Here is a 22,560-nt window from a genome sequence, read left to right as displayed (position 1 = left end):
TCACTGAGGATGACAGCGTTTGGCGTGTTGTGAGGACGGCTGATTAGTCAAATTTATCCACTGTCCAGCTGGATCTTCCAATGAATTAAGCGCAGCGAATGAAGCCGATGAGATGTGGCAAGTGGTGACATAGTCTTTGACTGCAATGATGGTTTCCGAGTCCATCGTAGTCCCCGAATCCTTCATTTGTTTGCCTGTGCCTCGTCCCGAGATTTCCGAGAATTTCATGCTACTAATAAGTAGGTGAAATGTTGAATTATTATCAACTGGACCACTTCTGAAAGCACTGTTCTGATTGCTAACCGTGATCAAGCATTTACGTCAAGGCTTTAACACGTCCATCGGTGGACTCGGTAGCCATTCAATTGGTGAAAGAAAATTCCACAAGCCACCTCATAAACGCTCTTCCCTAGCTAATAAACCCCAATGATGCATATTTTTACTCCTCCATTCGTCCGTTCATCACTTTCGTTTAAGCTTCCACGAAGTGGCTGTGCAAACTCAAATTCCTACACCACTGTGCCTATTTTCCTGGCCAAACTACTTTTTTATTACCGCCACTGCTGTAGCGATTGTACGGTAATCTCCCCTAATAAGAAACGCTGCATTGGACCATAGCATGATTGGGGGACTTCAGATAACATGTCCGAAATGACTTTTCCGTGGTATGTCGAACGACTGGAGATCATCTTCAGAAACGAACTAACAATTTTCATTGGATACTTCAGCCTGCAATGAAGTTAGTCCACACGGAAGAGCGGAGAGACTGCTGAGCTGTTTCATATCGGTTAGTGGTCATCACCAACGTGCATATTACGAACCTCGCTAAAGATTCGTCATATGTCCTCAGTGTGATGATCACCCATTAATGAATCTAATCATAGTCCCGAATACTTTGTATATTGTCGTCTGGATGTATTGAATGCTTGTCCGTTGTCTTTTGTCTGTGTGACACACTGTTCCTCCAGGAAGCCGAAACATAGCAGCTGGATGACGGGAATCGTGTATATAGATGGAATATATTGTTACCCATATATTGCGTATGGACAACTTTCGTTCATTAACAAACTAATTATTAATAGACCAGCATTCGTATTGATTATACTTGAGAGCTCTGTTAACAATATACGCAGCCAGTGTGCACTGATGATGTCTTCTAGGATTGATGGCGTTCGCAAATTAAAGTGACCTCATGCGAAATAAGCGTTCGCATGATGCAGTCATACGATGTATGCTGAAATGCGGGAATTAATGTACGGTCGTTCCATCCTTAGTGGGAATCATCAGCAGTGCGCGGATCCCCTTCCAGCTGGTGGTCTGAGCACTAATGCATTCGGCAATGAGCGGCAGAGCACAATCTACCCCGCAGAGCTGTTTTTTCAGTCTTGTGCTGAGTTGAAGCTAACTAGTGGTGGGTATTTTGTAACCTGGCAACAAAGTATGAAAACACTAACCAGTAAAATCCGTTGATCATTGCTGCCCCTTTGGATGATGTCACCTGGACCCAACTCATCAATGGTTTGTGAAAGTAAATACGGCTCAATCACACAGCCAGTACTGCTAGTGAAACGAAGCTATCGTCTTCAATCCGTAGTTGTTTAAACCTAAATGCCAGGAGTTGATATTGGGATTTGTAACATATGTATTGTTCCATTCAGATCAAGTGGAGATTGATGTACATTTCAGGTTCATCTTGTAAAGCTGACTTCCAATGCGTTTCCCGTTTTCCATCTGATTTCCTTAAACTAAGCCACATACGCCTATTTCTATTGCTCCTTAGGACAAAAATTTACTCTTCTGTCTGTATCACACAAGTTTCATGCAACGTTTCTGAGGCATCCATAGAAGCCGTATGCAAAATGGAACGAAAAGATCGACGTTCTCGTCCATGCCAATCCTTAAAATGTGTTGCTATCGGAACATCCATATCTCGCTAGCTTCATTTTACTGACAACGTCGGATATCCAACGAAGGTGACTTCGTATACTCTTACACATGCAATCACAATAATAGAATCCTTGAGTAGTAAGCACCCGTTAGTTGACCTTGAAACACAATTTATACTCAAACCCACTATTTTCTGCAGCTCGATTTTGTGTTACTTGGCGTTCTTATTCCTCACATAAGAATGAAAGTCAGATTTAAACGAAGCAGGAAGGTGATTCTGCTAAACAGCTTGTGACTACCAGGCTACCATAATGTTGCGAATGTAATGTGCTTGTACTCATTATTTTTAGCTCGTCGGACTGATGTGGCATGAAGAAGTGCTCTTCTGTTAGGCCATTGATTGTGGCGAAAATTTGCTACTCGTCTCTTTCATTCCGACTGTTTTACCAGTATATGATTATATGGTGTGCATCTGTATGCATATCACGCAGACTTATTTTCCGGTGCGCATCTGTGTGCTTCCAAGCACTTGGATTTCAGGACAAATTTGACCAAGAGGCTATAAAGTTTTCAATATTATGTGTTAAATACCGTTTCTATCTGTGTACGATTCTTCGTCATTATAAGAGACATCATTCATCCTCTCACTTGCAGCTTGCCTCCTGAGGACGCAAACTGGCAATTCTCTATCAGATAACACTACGGGTTTTTACCGACACTTGTCAGATGCCGTGCTGTTGGCGTTCGTGAGTTCTGATGGGAGTGTGATCTTAAAAGTCGAAATGGTTGTTCATTTTGAAATGCGAACAAGGCTCTGTCACGGGGGCGTTTATCGTATGGATGGCCACACATGGATAATTGAACTGTGTGGAGTTTACGAAAATCCATTTGATACGGAATAGGCAAAATTTCTGTGTACAGAATGGCGACCATTTCTGTTCCTCCCGCACCAAGTGGACAAAGATTCACTTTGGAACTTTATTTTCGTGTGACCAACTTAAGTTGCATTGGCGACGTTAGGAGCTCCTGATTTTTGAAGCGACCATCTTTTGGACCAATATACACCTGCGAGCCAACTAGAAAAAAGCCAGAAATGGCGTCCACACATGCCTGGTACGAACGGTCAGAGGTAAAGTTGGATAACTAGAATAAGTTTAGAACGGAGGTTGTGTTGAACTGGCACGATGGACTCAGGCGAACCAACCATGTAATGGTCATCGGTCCGTATATTATGCCACATGAAAGCATGCATCTGCACAGTGATCATTCTCTTGGTCACTTGTGTTTCCCGTTATTACGTAGCCTACACAGACGATGCTTAGACTAATATCGTTAGTATACTTCGGTACCTAAAATGCATTTTCTGGAGATGTTACTACTCCCAGAATAACTCACCCACACGAACAGTATCGTTCTTATCGAAGCTCATCATTTGTGGGAAAAATCAGTCATCTGACCATTGGACAAATACTTGCACGAAATTGCCTGAAGCACTATTGGGAGGGGCGCCGAAAGAGTTTGAGCAGCTAGCGATTCGGTGTAGATAAGGATCTTGTCATAAACGACTGCAAATTAACCCAGGCAAGCGGACTGAAAACCAGGTTCGCCATCAAGTCGTCTCCACTGTCGTCCAGGGAAGCTCGGCTATCAAAATCAGATAGTCTTACTGTGGTTTGCCACCCCAAGCCCCTTACATGGAATGTCGTCCTGCTACCCAGGTCCGCTTTTTCACAACGTACTGCTGTTTTAATTAAAGTGGTGCTCCGTCCATATATCTTCCACTTTTAGATGTTACTAGACAAAAAATGTTTGCGTCCCACCAGAGTAGAGCTATTATCCGCAAACCTTCGCTTGCTGTCGAGATGAAGTCACCCTCTCGCTACTGTGCGGCTACTTTAATGGTAAATGTTATCGCTAAATAGTTTCTTCCGTTTCACGCACAAAAGCTTTCAGCTGCTCGACTGGCCTATGCTCGGCTGATCGGACCAATCAAGCTTCAACCAACTGATGCCGAACAGAACCATTTTTCTTAGTTTTCTGTGGGACTGTTTGCTTTGGAATTCTCCTCCGTCTGCTCTCTTCAGAAATCACAGTCATTAGAGTTGTAGGACTTAGGTTTTTCAGCTAGAACTTCTACGTCGATCTACAGTAATGTTTTAGTCATAAATCGCCGGTTGTCTACTTACGGGGAACATTTTTACCCAACCTAAAGTTATTAACTCGGTGCGATAGTTGGGCCTCTGTTCTGCCTATGAAGATTGAAATATGTATTCCTTGATATGCGACCTTGTCAGAATGACCACCAGCGGAAGAACAATGAGCATATATGGAATGATAGTTTACATTATAGGGTAATCTTTGGGTAACATCGTGCGGGTATTTGCTGCCTGTATATTGTTTCAGCGATCAAGCTCTTCATATTCACGGGGGCAGGACGGCTCAAGTGTTTAGAGCGCGAATTCACTGACCGGAAGGTCCGTGGTTCGGACTCAACCTTTTCCTCTCGACTTCCTCGTCTAGGCTTGGGCAACCTGGTAGTATCGCAACCCTCGTGCTTCCTTCCGGTTGCATGACAGCTAGCCATCGGAAGGGTGTTACAGCTGAACGATTTTTTTCATTAACGGAAGAGGAGAGGCTGCCTTTCTTTGGGGGGTCCACAGGCTTGAAGACACTGACCACACACCGCAATCTTCAGAATAGCGAAAACGAGAGATCCAGTTGCGTCTCCGGTGAAAACCGCATGGACACGCAACGAGTGTATCTGACGAAATATATTGTTTACAGATATGTATCGCACGAATGATTAAACCTGAAATCTTGAAAATCACAGTTCTATCGGAAAGAGATAAGCCTGAACAACAGACTACACTTGTTGCTAAAGAATTCAAAAGTCACAGTGCTGGCATTGAGAAGTTGAAAGGAATAACGCTGGGATAAGTGTAAGAACTCTTCGAAGCTGAAGGCGTGTACATGTCCTTGTGAGCATCAGTCTCAAAGCACACTCGAAAGTAGCACCGATTTTGCTAGAAAGAGCTGGTGGTTGACCAAACTGCATCAATCCAAGAAAGATGGCAAGCACTTTATGATCAGGTTGCGAAGGAGTGTTTTTCTGCATTTATGAGCTACCAAGTATCCATAATAGCTCACTCGGAAAGCGACATAAGCGAGTCTTACACTAGGCCGTCGCATATGATTTAACCAGTACTGCCAAGGACCAACTTTCCTTCATGAGCGAATGCGATATTCAATTGACAGAAAAAAACAACCAGGAAGACATTGGGGCCAACCAATCACGCTGCACACACAAACCGCGCTTCGGAGACGGAAGCAGTAATGGGGGAGTCATCAGTCAAGGCGCGCACTCACAATGTCTCCCGGTATGGCGACGAAACGTTTGCAAGCCAACTAACAAGCTTGGCGAACAGATCAACTGCCATCTGATCAACAACCATACCGATGTTCTTTGGCATTAGATCAAGTAATCATGGCGTTTGTCAATTTGTGAAGCTTTAGTGTTCCTCACTAGTAGAGTGCCGTTTATATCAGAAGTCATTTGGACTCACGTACACCTTATCAGTGATGCAACGATCCAACGACGATTCTTCAAAGATTTTCAACTGGCCGGCGTGATACATTGTGCTGAATTTAGTGCGGATCACTCTTTATCGTGAATGAACATGCTCATCATCTTTTAAAAAACAACCTTGTGAAAAAAATAAGGAGTAACCTCTACCTCGGGATGCTGGCAAACTGAATTGCTAGGCAAGTCTGACTGAATTCCAAGAGGTACCATCCAAGATAACGTCGGAACCCACTCTGTGTGAAACAGCGGACAAACAGTGAATCACAGTAGAACCATGTGGAAAGCTGGATTCGGGGAATGAGGGAGTTATTGCAAAAGAAATTTTTACGACGAAGAAAATTGTTTTTGTCAACGGGTAAACACGGCAGTGGTACCAAATGACCCTCAAGTTCATTCACTATGAGGAAAAATCGAACGGTAAAAGTAAGTTCACAGAGCAGTTACGTGAATTGAGGAGTGGGTGATGGATAGCAAGCAGTCTTCAGGAATCACTGAAGAACCCACCAGAAGTAAATACATATTCGTTCAACGACCTGTACCCGGTTTCAAAGACGACCCCTTCAAATAACATTTCTCTGTGTGCTGCGTATGCGTTATCTCACATTGACATGCCGTAGGCAAACGCATGTTTCAGCTCTTTAATGGGCTTAGGAATGTACAGCTGAGGTGTAGGAGAGAACTTGCCTTCACGATAATTCCACAATCATTTTCCTATTCCATCCGTGCGCTCATCAGCCTCTAACTGTTTCGCCCCTCCCTATACCCCATTCGTCTTGTCTCAAAGGCCTCCCCGTCGTACACTATTATATACTGGCACGTGTGAAAGCGTATGCGTGCTTGAATCACTCGCCTACATACCAAGCCATGTTCGGTCCCTTCGGCTTTCTCTACCGTGCTATGTCACGATCTCCGTGTGATGGCACTGCTACACGTAATCGCGAAGCTGGCTTCGGGATAGATGAGCACAACCCACGCTAGTGAGCCAACATTCCGCTCGCCGTTGCCTGGTCTGTGGGCCTTGGCACCGCGCTGTGCGGATCAGTGGCACGATTGGGCATGTGTTGACGCCACGAATATAGACACTAGAGGATTGTGGTGTACTTAGGCTTATTTTTGTGTAAATAGCACCGTAGAATTTCAAACCCAACTGTTCCTTTTCGAATTCAGGACCGTCAGGCCTATACATGGCTCAAACTTCCGTATCGGGAGCCTCGACAACCGTTTTGTTTTCAAGATATCTCTTAGTCCGTGTAAAAACAGTGTCACAGTTCTTAGCGATTGGCGGTACAAGCTGGCGGATAAGCTTATGTTTTTCACATGAATCCACAGTTTATCTGTGAGTACCTTATCTCAGATGTTGATACCATAATTGTGACGAGTGCCCTAAGGAGTCAGCACTAAATTCTGATCATGTTATTGGGATTTTTACATTGTTCTCTCTACTGACTTTTGTGTGTATTTATATTTGTCTCTTTGGTTTGTGTGTGTGTGTGTGGAGGTCTTTTCTGTCTACATAGAAGTGAGCGGTTTTAGCAACGTAGATTTTTCTAGTTCTAACGTACCTTTCTTGAACATATTATTTCTCATGCTTCCATGTTTTTAAAAATAGAGTTCGAGGTCTTTCAAATGGCGTTTGCTTGACAAAGGCCTTCAATTAAGATTTAAAAAGTCAAGAAAGCCAGAAGTTTCTTGGTTTAATATCCCACTCAAGAAAACTGTGTTAACCTGGTTGCGCCAACGTTCCGTTCAGAGAAAGTTAAAGCAAAACGCACGCCTTTGTTCCTGGTGTTCCTGATGTAATCCGTTTTACGCTGTACCCGAAGAGGGACTGTGAAGTATAGCGAATATACACTCATCTGCAAACTAATTTGATTTTTCGAGAGGCTCACCTGGAACCCAGCTGAATCTCTCGTTTGTGATGTTCTCAGGCAACTGAATGTGCTGCACCAGGCCACCTCATGTTTCAGTCTCTACGATATCCAAGATATCGCGATACATGTATACCCTTGTAATGTACTACTCCTAAGGTTGCTGAAACTCCGTCGAGTTTCAAGTAGAACATACGATTGACGAAAACCCGAGGAATGCGCCTACCTGGTGAGCCCCAAAATGGTCGAAACCGGTCGTGGGCTGTCGACGGAGTTTCAGCAACCTTATGAGTAGTACATTACAAAGACTGTGAAGTCTGTTCAAATTACCTCAAAATGGTACATACACCGACCAGACGGAGAGCTTTTCCAAAAAAATACGTTTCTACAATCCTGGAAAATGTTCTCGATGGACCAGAAGATCTTAAGTTGTACCTTGTTATCCAGGAATTTACTGTGTTCGGAGTAAGGTTTCAGAGCAATCACATTTGTTCCTGTAACCTAGACTCGATTTGTGTTCGGTAGCTTAACAAAGCGTACTGCGTGCACCTGCGCCAAAACTCTTCAGATAAACAGAAAGTTAAGGGGTATAGTATGCGGGACATGTGAGGTGATCTAACTTGATTAGGTTTATTCTGTCACTGTACGCCAGACGTGATCGAAGTGAATCATACGGATTCGACGTCACCATCGGCGACATGAGATGAAGCTTACTGATGGTGAAGTTTTGTAGCACATAAACGAGACTTTCCAACAATGTCACAAGGAAGAACGAAAAAAAGAAGGAGGTGGCAATAACGTGACACGCAAAATTTTATTTTGGGCATTAGCTGGAAACTGCCCTACTTTCTAGAAATCTTTCGTTAGTGTAGTGGGTGCGTGAATATGAATGTAACTGGGTAAATTTTGCTCCGTGTTACGCAACTGCCATCACAGCCTTGTGGGACGTTGACAAAGAACTACTCAGTGTTCACCCAACTGTGCATTTTTCTGACAAACACAGTTTTTTCAGAAATAGTTTGGCTCTTCGATGATATTCTGAGTGATACAGTATTCTTTGTGCACTCTCGGATGTATTCGGAATCACCGGACATTCTCTAAGGGATCGTGAAGTTGTTGTGATTTTGAGCATGTCATTTATTTGGTCTGTTGCAGAACGATTCTCAATGCATCATAATTGTCAAAACAACACCCACTTAATGTGAGGCGGCTAAATAAAAACGTGTCGGACAAGTTCTACATTTATTTTTCACACCTAATATTAGAGGACTCTAGTTTCTTTTTGAAAAACACTCATTTCTTGACAGCCCTCTCGATGGACGATCAAAAACTCACTGGCCAGAACTTAATACGATGTTTTTTCTCTGATGTATGTCAGACGTTTTCACAAGGGGGGAGAGCGTAACAGGAGAATTGAAAAAAATAAGCGACGAATTCATCACGGTGGTTGAAAGATAAAATATAGCATACAAAACAACACGAATTTTTCGAAGGTTCATCATCGGTCAGAGGCTTTTGAAGGCGCGTGATATGTGAAGAGTGCTGCGGTTGCTGACCGCCAGGGATCGACTGATTCGAGGCCAGATCAAAGCCACTTCAGTGCATAGCTGATAGCTGTTTAGGAATATCGGGCAACGTCACAACTCCTTTGGTTATGAAGAAGGGTCCTTAATAATGTTGTTAAAAAAACCGATCTTAGCAGCAATACCACCAGTTGACGGAGCTACTTTTTTGGACGCTGGACGAGGTGCTACTGGTTTCAAATTCTTCTGTGTTTTGATAGGTGTGGCGGGCTGGTTGGATGTGGAAGACGGCAAGCTTTTTTGGTTTCCGGTCTTGTCATTGGGCGTAGTTGAATGAGTGTCATTTTTACATTCTATCGGTTTTAACGGCTGCGTTGTTTTAGGCTGCGTGGTAGATGTGTCTTCGTTTTTACTCCCTGTTTTGTCGGGATGTTGTTTTGGAATATCCCGCCTAATTGTTGAATCCATATGAGACCATCCAGGTGCTGGTTTGGAATCCTTTGTTACTTCCGCGGAGGTAATGTTACTCGCCTTTACTTTGGACTGCTGTTTGCTTGATGAGTGCGCCTGATCTAGATTCTTCTCCTCCCGCGAAAGTTTTCTGTCAGACTTGTGCTTCTGTTTAGAAAGGGAATCTTTACGTTTCGGTTTTGGTGAACCGCTGCCCCCTACGTGATTCGAGTCATCGCGCTTAGTAAACCGACTCAAAAGTGATGGTCGAGGACCAGTACTAATACTGGGTCGTGGGGTCTCCGGGGAAAGTTGTTCTGGCGAACTGCGTTTCGAAGCAAATTTGCCGAAAATTGCGTTGTTCATAGCCTTGAAAGACATCCTCCTATCTTTTTGTTTCGTGTCTGCCGCAGGTTTATTGTCAATCTTGGGGCGTTTGCTGCATTCTGCGGCCTCGACAGGTCTTGACGGAGTTGTTTTTGACAGCGAGCTCGTCGACAGTGGAGGGGTTGGTTTCTGACTTGTTGCCGGTTTGTTTCCGGCAGTGGAGGGTTGGTTAGATTCTTGCCATTCGGATTGTGGATGTTGAAGTACTACTCCCATACGTATTAGCGCAATGATGGCGTTAACCGCCTTCTGAAAAATGGAAAAATATTTACGTGGAAATGAGGTCTGTGGCAACGGTGTCCTGTGGTGTATTTGCCATTGATTAGTATGACAGCGTCAGCGGAACCGGATACATCATCGATCAATTTTCATTTGCGGTGTAAAAGAAACGACTCAAGTAAATATCTTTACTTTGTTTGGGTCTAGTCAGAAAGCACTTCCTCAGTACACTCGATGCAGCTGAATCAAATTGCTTCAACAGACTAACGTGTTCCTACCTGGGTGATGGAGATTTCGACCTATCACTTTCCTCAGACGGGCAGGATACTAAATTAAAATAATATTTACTTGTCAGAAATGTAGGTGACTTGTACTAACACGAATAAGAATGGTGACGAATTTTGCTGTGAATGAAAACACGAATCCTGCAAAGTGATATTCTGTGCTGGGATACGAAGAAAGTAGGAATTATTCTAACAAGGTAAACAACCAGACTTTTCACTTTATTGATGCGGCAATATCAGCCACGAATGGCCGAGGAGCCATGTGGTGTAGAATTCCACCTGCACCTAGAGAGATCATGAACAAATTTAGCGAGTTGTTGACGTTTTCATGCCTTATTGTGCTGCCCGATTATAGGTTACCTCTGTAACATGAATTTCTAATGACATCACGATAACAGCTGCATGTGTTTGTTCAGTGGTCCAGCATCAGTTTGGCCAGATCCAAGAAGATACTCCTAAGCGTACAAGAATAAATCTATGGTATGTCAGGTGCAGAATTCTACAAAGTTTGATCCTAGTTTCAGCGCGACACTATCTATGGGTTAGTGATGAATTAACAACAACCGACAATTAACCCCAACAATTTTCACCATAGCTTGGTGCGTGTTATTTATTACAAAGTGGGGCGGAATTTCGTCGATCTTAAAAGCATTAAGTCAAACTAGCGTGGCTTAACCCAAAAGGCACGCTTGGGAATAGGGTTGGACCATCTAACCCTACCTACCGGACAACTACTTCACCAGCTGAACCACCAAGGTCGCTTGCTTATTCCCCGAACACTTCATATGCTTCGTTGTGCTTCTACATAATTTCTGTCGTCAATGATTGTGGGCTTTGTGAGAGAGATTTACAAATGACTGGACCTTGATACCATCCAGATACCTGAAATGTGTTGAAATAAGCTGGAAGAAAGTGGATGAAATGTGACCGAATGCAAAACACGCAAGGGCCATATACAGAAAGTGGACCAGAACCACCAGGTCTCCGCTTAAACTGTAAGGAATCTGTCAGTCAAGCTATAGGAAGAAAGCTTTATTTTGTGGTATATGTGATACACTTAGAGTCTAATCCTCTTCCGAAATCATTGCACCAGTTGGAGGACCAAAAATCTTCTTGTTCACATACTTGTGGCCAGTTTTCGTGCCAAAGTCCAAGGACAATGGTTGTGACGCACTTACGAAATAAGTTTCGTTTTAGTAACAGTAGAAATCTTGAGGATAAGGGATGTTGTCATGCGTTAGAATATGAATAACGGCTTAACTGGGTCAGTTTCTGATGGGACTGTTAGTAGGTGCTGTTGCATTAGTGAGAGAACCAAATTTAATAGTAGGTTATTAATCTTTGGGGGGCCGATACAAAATAGCCTTCAGAGTATGCCAAACGCAAGTGAATTTGATTGAAGAAGCCAGTTATATCTAGGCAGGATCCGTGCGCATTCTTATCCTTTCACTGCGTGTAAATTCAGATTTTAAGTAGGATGATGGTCGTGTGATCTGTGTTGCCCGAGACTGAATAACCGCTGTCAGGGGATGTAAATGTTTTTCGATAGCATGACGAGCTTCAAAACATTCGATCAAGATTTCTCCCTATAAATTGAGTCATTCTATACCGAAAAGCTGAGTGCACTATACAGCTGTGCGCGTCTTACGCGAGGGGATTCGGAGGTCCAACCACAACTTGACCACGTGGTGTGAATAGTATGATTGAATTAGAAGTCGGGCTATATCCCGTGAGAGTGGGAGCTAATCATACTGTTGATCAGCTAGTTCAGTCTTTGACTACTAACCGGGAGTTCGTGGGTAAAAAAATACCTAGAAATTGACAAAATGTGCACTACTGACGACTCCAAACCAGGGATAAACATTTATAGAGTGCAGTATGATCTTCGTGTACAGACTGCCTTCAGTTTTTGAATAAAATCTTGACTGATGGTGTTTCAGAAGCGCTAACCAGGCCGGCAAATAAACATTTGCTATAGTGAATACGTTTCTTCTAACTCCCACCGGTCCAAGTCCGTTCTATCACCCCTCTCGAGCCTCCCGTTGCCTCCCTAAAAATGTCATTCCAGACCTTATTTTACCAGAAGCGAAGGCACCCCGTTGCTACTCTCAACACGGATTTTTCACAGTTTATGCTACAACCATGACAGTTTGACTGTATTCACTTGCGGATGTTTGTTTTGTTTAAGCCTGGTGTGAAACGCCTAAGAGCAGGGCAGAAACTTTTGGACGATAACAAATCGAAAAATGTGTGGAATGGAGAATGGAATCTATTTTACGAGAGGGAAGGTCATGAAAATATCAACGAAGTCCTTTTGGATTGGCTTACCTGCCATTTTCTCCGGTAAACAAAATGTTTTAGTCTCTTTTTGCTCACTGTTCCCTTCCGTTTCAGCTGTTTTTTCCGCTGCAGGTAAAAGATTGATGGTGTTTCAGAAGCGCTAACCTGGCCAGCAAATAAACATTTGCTATAGTGAACACGTTTCTCCTAACTCCCACCGGTCCAAGTCCGTTCTATCACCCCTCTCGAGCCTCCCGTTGCCTCCCTAAAAATGTCATTCCAGACCTTATTTTACCAGAAGCGAAGGCACCCCGTTGCTACTCTCAACACGGATTTTTCACAGTTTATGCTACAACCATGACAGTTTGACTGTATTCACTTGCGGATGTTTGTTTTGTTTAAGCCTGGTGTGAAACGCCTAAGAGCAGGGCAGAAACTTTTGGACGATAACAAATCGAAAAATGTGTGGAATGGAGAATGTAATCTATTTTACGAGAGGGAAGGTCATGAAAATATCAACGAAGTCCTTTTGGATTGGCTTACCTGCCATTTTCTCCGGTAAACAAAATGTTTTAGTCTCTTTTTGCTCACTGTTCCCTTCCGTTTCAGCTGTTTTTTCCGCTGCAGGTAAAAAGCAAAAGGAGTGTGAAATTTCGAATACCTGTTCTAACATTGCCTAGAAAAAGTAGATGTAACGTGGGGCAAAAAAATGAACACATAAGGAGCCATGAACAATTCAGCTATTTAAAAATTACAATCAGTTCACCTGGTGGCAAGTTCGTGGCTGATTATGCGGGGAGTGCAGGTTGACAAGTTAACCAAAGTATGACTTTCAGCCGCATTCCAAAAAAAACAAAGACTGGATTTTGAAGTAAAAAGATTCGAGGATGTAAAATCCCCTGACTCCTCCCCCTTGAAGAAAGTCCAAAATAATTCATTTGTTAAAGAATATTATGGTTCCGTCATTCGCAACATCTCTTTAAAACATACGTTTCTATACCTATGATTATGTTAAGATATAATCTTGCCGTCCATCCTCGATCTACTTAACTTCGCAAAATTTTGATGTAAACATGATGAACATGGTTGATAAAGTTGACAACCGGTAGGGGGGATTAGCCGTCTTTACGTAGATATGGGCTGTAGAACCAAAAGGTGTCCTGAGTCACTGCTACGTTGACAGACACGTGGTCGAAAACCTAGCTACGTAATTAACAGAAATGCTACGGTTTCCTGGTCCCTAAGAAAGAGTTTCTAAAAAGACATGAATAATAAAAAGTTACGATGGGTCTTGTCTCTTGGGTGTCTCAGGCGTCGTTACTATTGTGAAATTAGAGGTTATTGTGCACACATTTCCGACGTTGCATCTACTCAAACGGAGAGACAAGATCCCAATTTTGGTGTACTACATGCAGTTATCCCCCGTGTGATTCAGAAAAGGCTTTAACCTTGGGTGCAGTTCCGATGGAGGCAAGCAGAGTTGTTTGCCGTAGTGCAACTGCGCTCAATAGTCACGCTTAATTGTTATTACCCTTTTGAGTCTCCAATCGGAAGTCAGTAAGGCCTAATCGAAATTCTATGGCCGTTTTGGTGGGTTCATCTGAGGGTCTGAGACAGAAAGTTTTCTTTACATTTCAGTTGGAGGTTTGTTGGGAGACCAATAGACTTATAGTTTTGAGTGTCGCACTAACTGGAAAAATAAAATATTCCTCGTCACGCGACAAGCTTTTCATGGTTTTGTGTGCAAACTGCAGTGATGGGCAATTAATTTCGTATCATAATGTAGACTCCGGCAGAGACTCCAACACCTATCTTCCATTTGCTCATAAATAACTCAGTCAAACGTTTAATGGTTTTGAGTACAACGAAAGTTTTGCTTTGCCCCCTTAACCCACAAATTAGTTCCCTTAAAATAATAAAAGCAGTTACCATTCCATGTCAGGTATGTAGTGTTCAAGGGCGTACGTTGGAGAAATCGAAGTTACCTAGAAATTTACAACCAACGGCATACGAGTCAAACGAATAGTCACAGGTGTGCTGTCCACTTGGAAGTCAGACTTTTGAATCATGAAACTTCCAGTGTGATTTCTTCTATGGAAGTTCGTTTCTTTCATATTGTTTTTAAAAATTCGAGGTCTGTGTTTGAAAGATTTACCAATCACATCCACAGAAAAACAGATCATCTGCCAAAAGAAACCAATAACTCTGGCTAGAAGATCTACCTGCTACAAGTGATGCAGGCGCAGGATAAATTTATGTATATGATGAACGGATACTCTATAATTTTTTTGGTGAACCAGAGCTACGTGCATTTAAAGTCTGTGAATTATTACCTTGTGATTATAGAAATACTGATAGGGAAGTCATATGGGATGAAATATGTAAAACCAGTGTCCGAAGTAGAAATCAATCGCAATTCTGTGTGAAAAGCCACTGTAAGTATAAAGTGTTTTTTCGAATGGACTGTAATTGCAAACCACTGGATGTGACCTCCATGCAAGATTTGAACCTTAGTGAACTGATTAAAACGGATGACTTTTCCATTCACTGGATATCAACTTGAAATTTGCATACAAATGCATACGTAGTGTAGTGGATCAACTCAGCCAGTCGGTATGTTTGATTGCAATGGAAATTGGAAAAGCGTTCGATAAAAAAAACTGTCAGAAAAAGGAAAAAACGTATGCTTCCGAAGCAGCTGTGTGTGAACTAAATTCACGCGATTGACATGTTTCTTTAGAACCAAGGTCATATCACAATTATGTTCTAACAGAAAGAAGTGAAGTGAAATTTTCACAATACTTGATCCGAATAATGTAGTTTACAGAATAATTGCACATGCCTGTGGGCTCGTTTGTGCTATTACTGTTCAGCCCGATCCGAATATCGTAAAGGTTAATATTGCTCAGCGGATGGGAATAATGGAGGCGACATTTTCTTCTTAGATGTGCACTTCATATTGATCGAGGAAACCCGAGTTTCGAATTTTTACGATGCACCACAGTGAGTTAACCGACACACGCGAACGCTATTCTAGCGTAGTAACTTCTTACCTTAATCCACGAGTGCTGAAGGCACTCGGAGGCCGTCATCCGCTTTCTGTGAAAAACAAAAAAACAAAACGTATTGCAAATCAAACCAGTACCATAGACGAAAAGATCTTTGAATAATTGGAAGTAGTCAGTTTTATTATTGTTCGGTTCCCCCAATCCAGAGAAACCAGACTGTTCCCTACAGTCCTTTGTTTTAATAGCACTCCTCACAAACGACACTAGTTGTCCTTGCTGGAGTTAATGTGCTATGTGGGCCAGTGAACCGCAAGTCAGAATGCAACGATATAGGGGGCTGAAGATCACGCTGATACTTTTTATTTTTTAAGTTGGCAGAGAGGCAAACCTTCAGAAAAGCATTGGGTGTATCACACAATTTATAAAGTTTACAAGTGAGTCGAGTGTTCTCTGAACTTCCGAATGGTGAACCATCTCCTATTTACCGTCAATGATCCTGTAGATTTTCTAAACTGAAGATACAAATTCGATGATACTCGTGCTCTGTTAGATGCAGGATTTTCTCCGTAACATAATTTTATTGTGCAAACATAGCCTTGAGTTTATTCTGGTAGTGAGATACACATATGCTTTAGAAATTAGAGATACATAGCATTTGTTTAATGTAACTGTGAACTGTCTAACAGTATAAAGGCTTTTCTATAGAGGAAAATGTTGGTAGCTCAGGCAGCGTAGATGGTGGTCGTTGGCTTGTTCACTGAGCTGGGCAATTTGATTGCAAACGTTTCATCGCCAATAGGGGTGACATCATCAGTGTAAAGGCTTCTTCCAATTTGATTGTCTCCAGGTAGGTTCGGAATTAACTGCTATGCGACCTACTACTTCAACGCTCTGACCTTCAAAACGTGGTAATCCCGTTGTGGCATAAACTCGCAAACAGACCATCATTCTGGTATTTCTGGTGGTCGTAGAGACTAATGCCGTGTAATTTGAATACACTTTCTTCTGTGACTCAAGCAGACACAAGGTTGGGCAGACTTCCGTCTGTGGAATTTCTTGCCTACCGATCCATGTGCAAGATGGTTGATGAGCTGAGCTGATCTTCACCTAGTGTAAACTCAAGAGGATAAGAAAAAAGAATATGCAAGTATAGGCTGTTCTAGAGCCGGAATACTGCTGCATCTTAGGCCATTGTGAGCTCTCGAGCCGAAATGTTTGGTCACTGAATTGCCGGACACCTGTTTATATCCTGATTCATAGTAGATGTCCTCTAAGTTCGCCAGGCTGCACACCAGACTTGTCTTTCGGGAAGACCAATTCCACAACGCTAAACTGGGTTCAAAGAAGCTTCTTCCAGTTTACTCTGTTGACGATATCAAAACCAAATATGGTGGTCTACATAAATGCATTTTGCTTTCTTTCGTCTACGTAATTTTTGACAGGAATTGGCAAACCTCAGTGAACGTTATTAGAATTATCCATGATTCCTCGCAGTCGCCCACGTCCCAAGCCCTGGTCAAGTCCAGTTGTTCGACTGTGGAGATTGGAGATATTCTGTAGAATTTCGTCTAAGTTGCCAAAAAAGTGGGTTTAAGGTCCAATGTGCTGCTGAGAGCCAAACTGTTCTGCTGGGGCGTTTGCATCAGTAACTCCAGCTGTCAAGCGTTTGAGCATGACCGGTACCAGCGCATTTTTCACACCACTCCGTGATCCTAAGTCTTACCTACGTTTTATCTTTAGGTCAATGATATTAGAATTTCTGTGACATTTAGTGTTGCACTTTCTGCTAGACGATATGGGTAGTTATTTGAATGAATTCTTACCCTAAGTTTCGACCACCATGCAAGTATGTCCTTATCTTACCCATATCTAGCTTTACATTTCGTTCATTCGCCTGTTTTCTCCGTTTTGTGTCTACGGGAAGGTTTATTCTTTTAGCCAGTCTACTTGAATCGCCTTGAAAGATATTCGTTGAATTCCGTGCGCCATATACCCATTATTCGTAAAACCGATTTGTTTTGATTTGCCTATGCTGTGCCTACCTTTCGGTGGAGCTCGTCGTCTGATCCACAGCTAGTTTTTAAGAAGACTTATCATGATAGGAACAACTCATAAGGTTGCTGAAAACTTTAGACAGCCAGTGACCAGTTTCGCTCTTCCTGAGGTTCATTAGGTACGTGTAACCTTGTGTTCTACTTGAAAACATTAGGATGAAATTCGACAAACATCCACAGCTAGTTTTTAAGAAGACTTATCATGATAGGAACAACTCATAAGGTTGCTGAAAACTTTAGACAGCCAGTGACCAGTTTCGCTCTTCCTGAGGTTCATTAGGTACGTGTAACCTTGTGTTCTACTTGAAAACATTAGGATGAAATTCGACAAACACACTCATTTACGTACCAGTTTGGTTTTCATTGAAACGACTCTTGAATCCCTGCTGTTGTTAAATGGCACTGCACCTGTATTTTCACTTTGTTTTGTTTAACTTCCGTCCCTTGTATGGATGAGTTGTTGATTTACGGCATTTTCTAGAATTTGTCGTGCAACAAAGCCAGGACGAGCAAGATAGAAAGCTGAGTTTCTTATTTTATCCACTAGTGTTTGCCGTCTCACCTTCAACGAAGTCCTTGTTGTAGTTGCCCGATCATTTTAGGTGCTTTCGTTGGCATTTATTACTTCGCATTAGTTCTGTTATCAAGTGACACAAATTGAATTCAGTCAACACAGCAGTTAACTGATGCCGGTAAACCAGAGTAACATTTCGGAAGTTCTTAGGCAAAGTGTGTACGTTTACCGGTGGAGTTGGCACATTGTGGCCCACATAGCTGGATAGTTAATTTCGTTCGAACAAGATATGAATCTGTCCCATATCTAGCTTATTGCCTTAAGCTTGTGGTTCCAAAATAAATATCTTCCTGATCCAGTAGGTGGGAATGGCCGCTGTGAGTGTTTCCATGCAGAGGGGTTAGTCATTTGGGGAAGCTTATTTTGAGCGATCATTGCAAAACCCGAGCAGCCGATTATCCGTGGTATTCACGGCCTATATAGGGTGGCTTCATAGAAAGCCTGACTTCGGGCGTTAGTCAAGAAACTTATGTGTAACTGTTCAAAAAATGATTTAACTTTGAGCGACAGGCCTGAATGTCTATCCAAATGTTCATCGATTTTCATGGAACACTATGCAGTTACCAAACCCTGCTCTTGAGTCCAACCCTTAAGGCGTGAGAATATGTTGCTTCCTCTCAAGAAGACCAGTTGCACAGGAGCTTTTAGAATGGTAACATACAAGGCTTGGATACATGACCTTTTGGTCGAAGTTTTGCATGGGTATTTCGCCACTGTACACTCTCACACAGTGCAAAGCTATTACACAGCCTCAATTTTAAAGGTTCCCAGGGCTTTCAAGTAGGCCGATAACAGTGTGACCTCGTGCTATGATTCAGCTGTGCAATGCGGGGTCCGATTAAGTGCGTTTGAAGACAAAATTGTGTTTAAACTTATTCACTACGTCTAAAATGAACATAATCTCATAAATGGCCGGTGGTTGGTGATATTGGTGAAATGCCTTCAAACATTTGATTGACGATTCTCGATGTAGCCTTTGTTACCAGCTCTAAGATAAAACTTCATTTTCTATTGAAAACTGTAAATTCAGCAGAGCATCTTTTTGTAGCTTAACTGCTTGGCCCAGAGTGAAGATGAAGGCACACTTTAACAGTCAATGTGTTGAACATGGAGGTGCACTTGTAACGGATCCCATTAACCAGCGTAGTGATAATGGTTGACTGCTTGCTCACCAGTTAAACCAAGAGAAAGTCTCCTTGTTTCACCATACCAGTGAAAGGAAGAATACCTTCGTTGTGGAGTTAATTATTCGGAAATGCCAACTGATCAGTTGCAGACCATTGAACAAGGAAGCAAACTCTAACCCTGCATCTTAGTTACAAAAACTGGACACATCTTCTCCCGAACGCGTCCTCCTGGAGATTCATTGCCTCCAATCATTCGTCGGTCGAATAAAAGCAAATGTTACAAAGTGGCCCCGCGAATTCCGCAACAGAATTCCATTTTTCAATCGACGCAAAGCGAAATTCTACGAACAACACATACTACTCGCGTGCCTCCCGATCAGTAGTATCACCGTTACACCAGTATCATACTGTGCACATATTTCAATGTATCATCAAACCTGAGTGAAATAAAGGGCCATTTCCGTGACACATGCTCGTAAAAATCTAAAAACTTGCTGAGGTGCTACGAAGCAAGGCTAGTGCAAAGAGAAAACAAGAGAAACAAGTTTGATAAAGCATACCGTGACAAACTTACACAGATTTTAAGATGAATGGAAAGTTGTACCAAAAATTCTACTGGGGTTCAATCATATTGCGTGAAGTATTTTTTCGAAGAGAATTCCAACTCACTTTACATATATTTAGTGTTCTGGTCGATATTTACTAGTACTTTGAGAACGAACCTTTAAATTTCTAAGGCTTAAACATTAATCACTTTGTGATCACAAATGCAATGGGGGGGGGGGAGTTCAAAATTGAGTAAACTGTACAAACTCAATGTTTAAGTTCCTCCAGAAAAGAACCAGTTTCCGCGCCCAAAATCAGACACCTGAGATTTACCGATTCCAAGCTAGTTTGGTATTCTTCCTAGATTTGTCGGGAAGCAGAGGACATACCACCAGTGTGTGCATAGAGGTTGAAGCAACCAATCAACATGAACACAATCCAAATCACTGATTGATCGTGCTACAATAGACTGGTAGTTCAGTATGCATAAATTTCAAATGACAAGCACTGGCAAAATACGGGAAGTTCCTTCTACGAGTGCCCAGTTTTTTGTAAGACAGATTAACCAAGCCCACTATGCCCACAATTACATCAAATTTCTGTTGGGAACCAAACAATTACAAGGGCGAACGTGCGGAAAAATCACCTTAGAGTCTTGCTATGCAGAGGTCTAGATGTGACAAGCACCGCTTTCCAACTCACCGTGGATCTTTAATGAGCAGCATCCGTATAAAATCCCGAGCTCCTTCCGAAATTTCTTCGAATTCTTGATAATCGAAGTCATACTTCACTCGTATAATGTTTGCCAGTGTCTCCCCTTGGCTGTCACCCATAAATGGCGATAATCCAGACAACCTGTACGAAAGCATTAAATAAATGTGAATGCATAAGGGATGGTTTTCAAAGCAGGGACACGAATGGCGTTATTTTGCTTACTAGCAAGAGTAGTAGCCCATCCACTTTCCTTGTCTACTAGAAAATCTTGGTTGGTCACTGACATACATGGTAATTTTTAGATTTCCACAGCAATCATATAATGAAAACCACTGAATAAGAGGATTAAACTGCGAGCAATTTATGGATCTTCCATAATGCTACTCATCGGCCATAATAAGACTGTTATGTTCATCACACTCCAACAAGATGCAGTGAAACTCACATGACATAACAAATCACACCGACAGACCACATGTCCGCTGCTGGAGTTACCGGTTCATAAGAGATTACTTCTGGTGAGACGAATTCTGGTGTTCCGAACAAGACGCGAACATCTGATTCACCGTAAAATCGAGCAAGGCCGAAATCAATGATTTTGATTTTGAAACTTGTCTTGGAAAGACACAAAATATTTTCTGGCTGTAAAAATAAAACGAGAGCGGAAATGATAAGCCTACGTGTTGCAAGGATTTTCAGCTATGAGTTTGGATGAGAGAGGGGGTTTGATCGATTCACATACTCTCACAAGGTAATTGATGAGTTGCGCTGGTTAAAAAAAGAATAATCAACTAATTTCAGCTTATTGCTTTAGTTTCTTCAAACTGAGTCCCATCTTGTATGCTCAAAGACTGATGAAACATTTTCTCCGCTTGTGCGAGATGAATTCTTTCAACAAAAAATATTCCTCTGTTTTCACACTGTCTTTACGGAATGTCGTTAACTATCTTGAAATATTGGCTGTCCATTAACAGAATAAAATCATTCAATAAAATCACATTACGTGACAGACACGGAGGGTATAGTGACGAAAGAATGTTTCCATAATTCCTTCTCAGATCAATACAGTTACATGTTATCGGAGCCTCATTATCAGTTTCATACTCATCTAGCAAAGCTGTACACAGCAGTAAGCCTTCAATGATTTATGTTCTGGGCGGAAAGGAGAGTTTGGGGCACTGGTTGTTGAAAATATCGCGCATTGGACAGTCCGTCTGAAGGTAAACTTATCTCGTCACTGGATCACAAGAAGTGCTTTTCAACAAGGAGAAGAAGTTCCCAAAGCGGACAGGTAATAAATGGTTAGTTTACTGTCATGTGGTTTGTGGATGCTGCGTATGTGCATGTTACTTTGTATGGGCGGCTGACACATCGTGGCCTTGAAGTAGGTCATGTGATGCTTCCTGCGGTGCCCGACCTGTTTTTGTGAGGTGAATCAGGTCACATCTGGCAGGAGGGAACCTACCCTGTCAGACCCATTGTGAATAGCAATCGATTCGTCACAGCATCTGTTTGCACGCACACAGAAATTGTACCAAAAAATATCGACCTGATCGACGTATGTCCTGATTACGTTTAGGCATTACATGAAATACGATTTTGGTTCGTCCAACTGAACATCACTTGAACTTTCGTGGGATAGCGTTTCTACTTGGGCAATTGTTCAGTTTTGACACAAACCTGATCTGTACAGTTTGTCTACAATATTGTAGGTATCTTAAGTAAAATCCTCGGGAGGAATGGTAGTTGGAAAATTCCAAAATACTTGCTTCTATGGCATGTTTTTTCTAGAAACTAGGAATGGATTTCATAGGGGATGGCACGCAATGGACACTTTCAAAATTTTACTTTCCGTGGATACGTTATTTTTGCAGTGGAACAAACACCACGGTTATGCGTATATATATATATATATATATATATATATACGCATAACCGTGGTGTTTGTTCCACTGCAAAAATAACGTATCCACGGAAAGTAAAATTTTGAAAGTGTCCATTGCGTGCCATCCCCTATGAAATCCATTCCTAGTTTCTAGAAAAAACATGCCATAGA

The 22,560-nt window shown here is 42.1% G+C and overlaps 3 protein-coding genes across 3 annotated transcripts in view; 1 reads left to right on the top strand and 2 right to left on the bottom strand.

Annotated features, from left to right (window-relative positions):
- On the bottom strand, positions 1–228 carry T265_08054 (hypothetical protein; the record flags this gene model as incomplete). The annotated part of the gene is made up of 1 exon (XM_009173748.1): positions 1–228. One exon carries the CDS (start codon positions 226–228, stop codon positions 1–3), a length of 228 nt encoding a protein of 75 aa, XP_009172012.1.
- Positions 229–5,847: 5,619 nt separating this feature from the next.
- Positions 5,848–22,560, top strand: part of T265_08053 (hypothetical protein) — a gene marked incomplete at both ends in the record, with an annotated part of 74,229 nt that continues 57,516 nt past the window's right edge. Inside the window, one exon of the mRNA XM_009173747.1 lies at positions 5,848–5,893. Within this exon, the coding sequence (XP_009172011.1) occupies positions 5,848–5,893 (46 nt within the window). The remainder of the gene's footprint in view (positions 5,894–22,560) is intronic.
- T265_08052 (hypothetical protein) overlaps positions 8,991–22,560 on the bottom strand; it is a gene marked incomplete at both ends in the record, with an annotated part of 70,844 nt that continues 57,274 nt past the window's right edge. Inside the window, 6 exons of the mRNA XM_009173746.1 lie at positions 8,991–9,947; positions 12,530–12,646; positions 13,025–13,102; positions 15,535–15,580; positions 20,493–20,645; positions 20,950–21,146. Coding sequence (XP_009172010.1) covers positions 8,991–9,947; positions 12,530–12,646; positions 13,025–13,102; positions 15,535–15,580; positions 20,493–20,645; positions 20,950–21,146 — 1,548 coding nt within the window. The remainder of the gene's footprint in view (positions 9,948–12,529; positions 12,647–13,024; positions 13,103–15,534; positions 15,581–20,492; positions 20,646–20,949; positions 21,147–22,560) is intronic.

Source organism: Opisthorchis viverrini (genome assembly GCF_000715545.1).
Source record: "Opisthorchis viverrini unplaced genomic scaffold opera_v5_200, whole genome shotgun sequence".
In the NCBI taxonomy this organism is placed as follows: domain Eukaryota; kingdom Metazoa; phylum Platyhelminthes; class Trematoda; order Opisthorchiida; family Opisthorchiidae; genus Opisthorchis; species Opisthorchis viverrini.
This window is presented reverse-complemented; position numbering and strand designations above follow the sequence as displayed.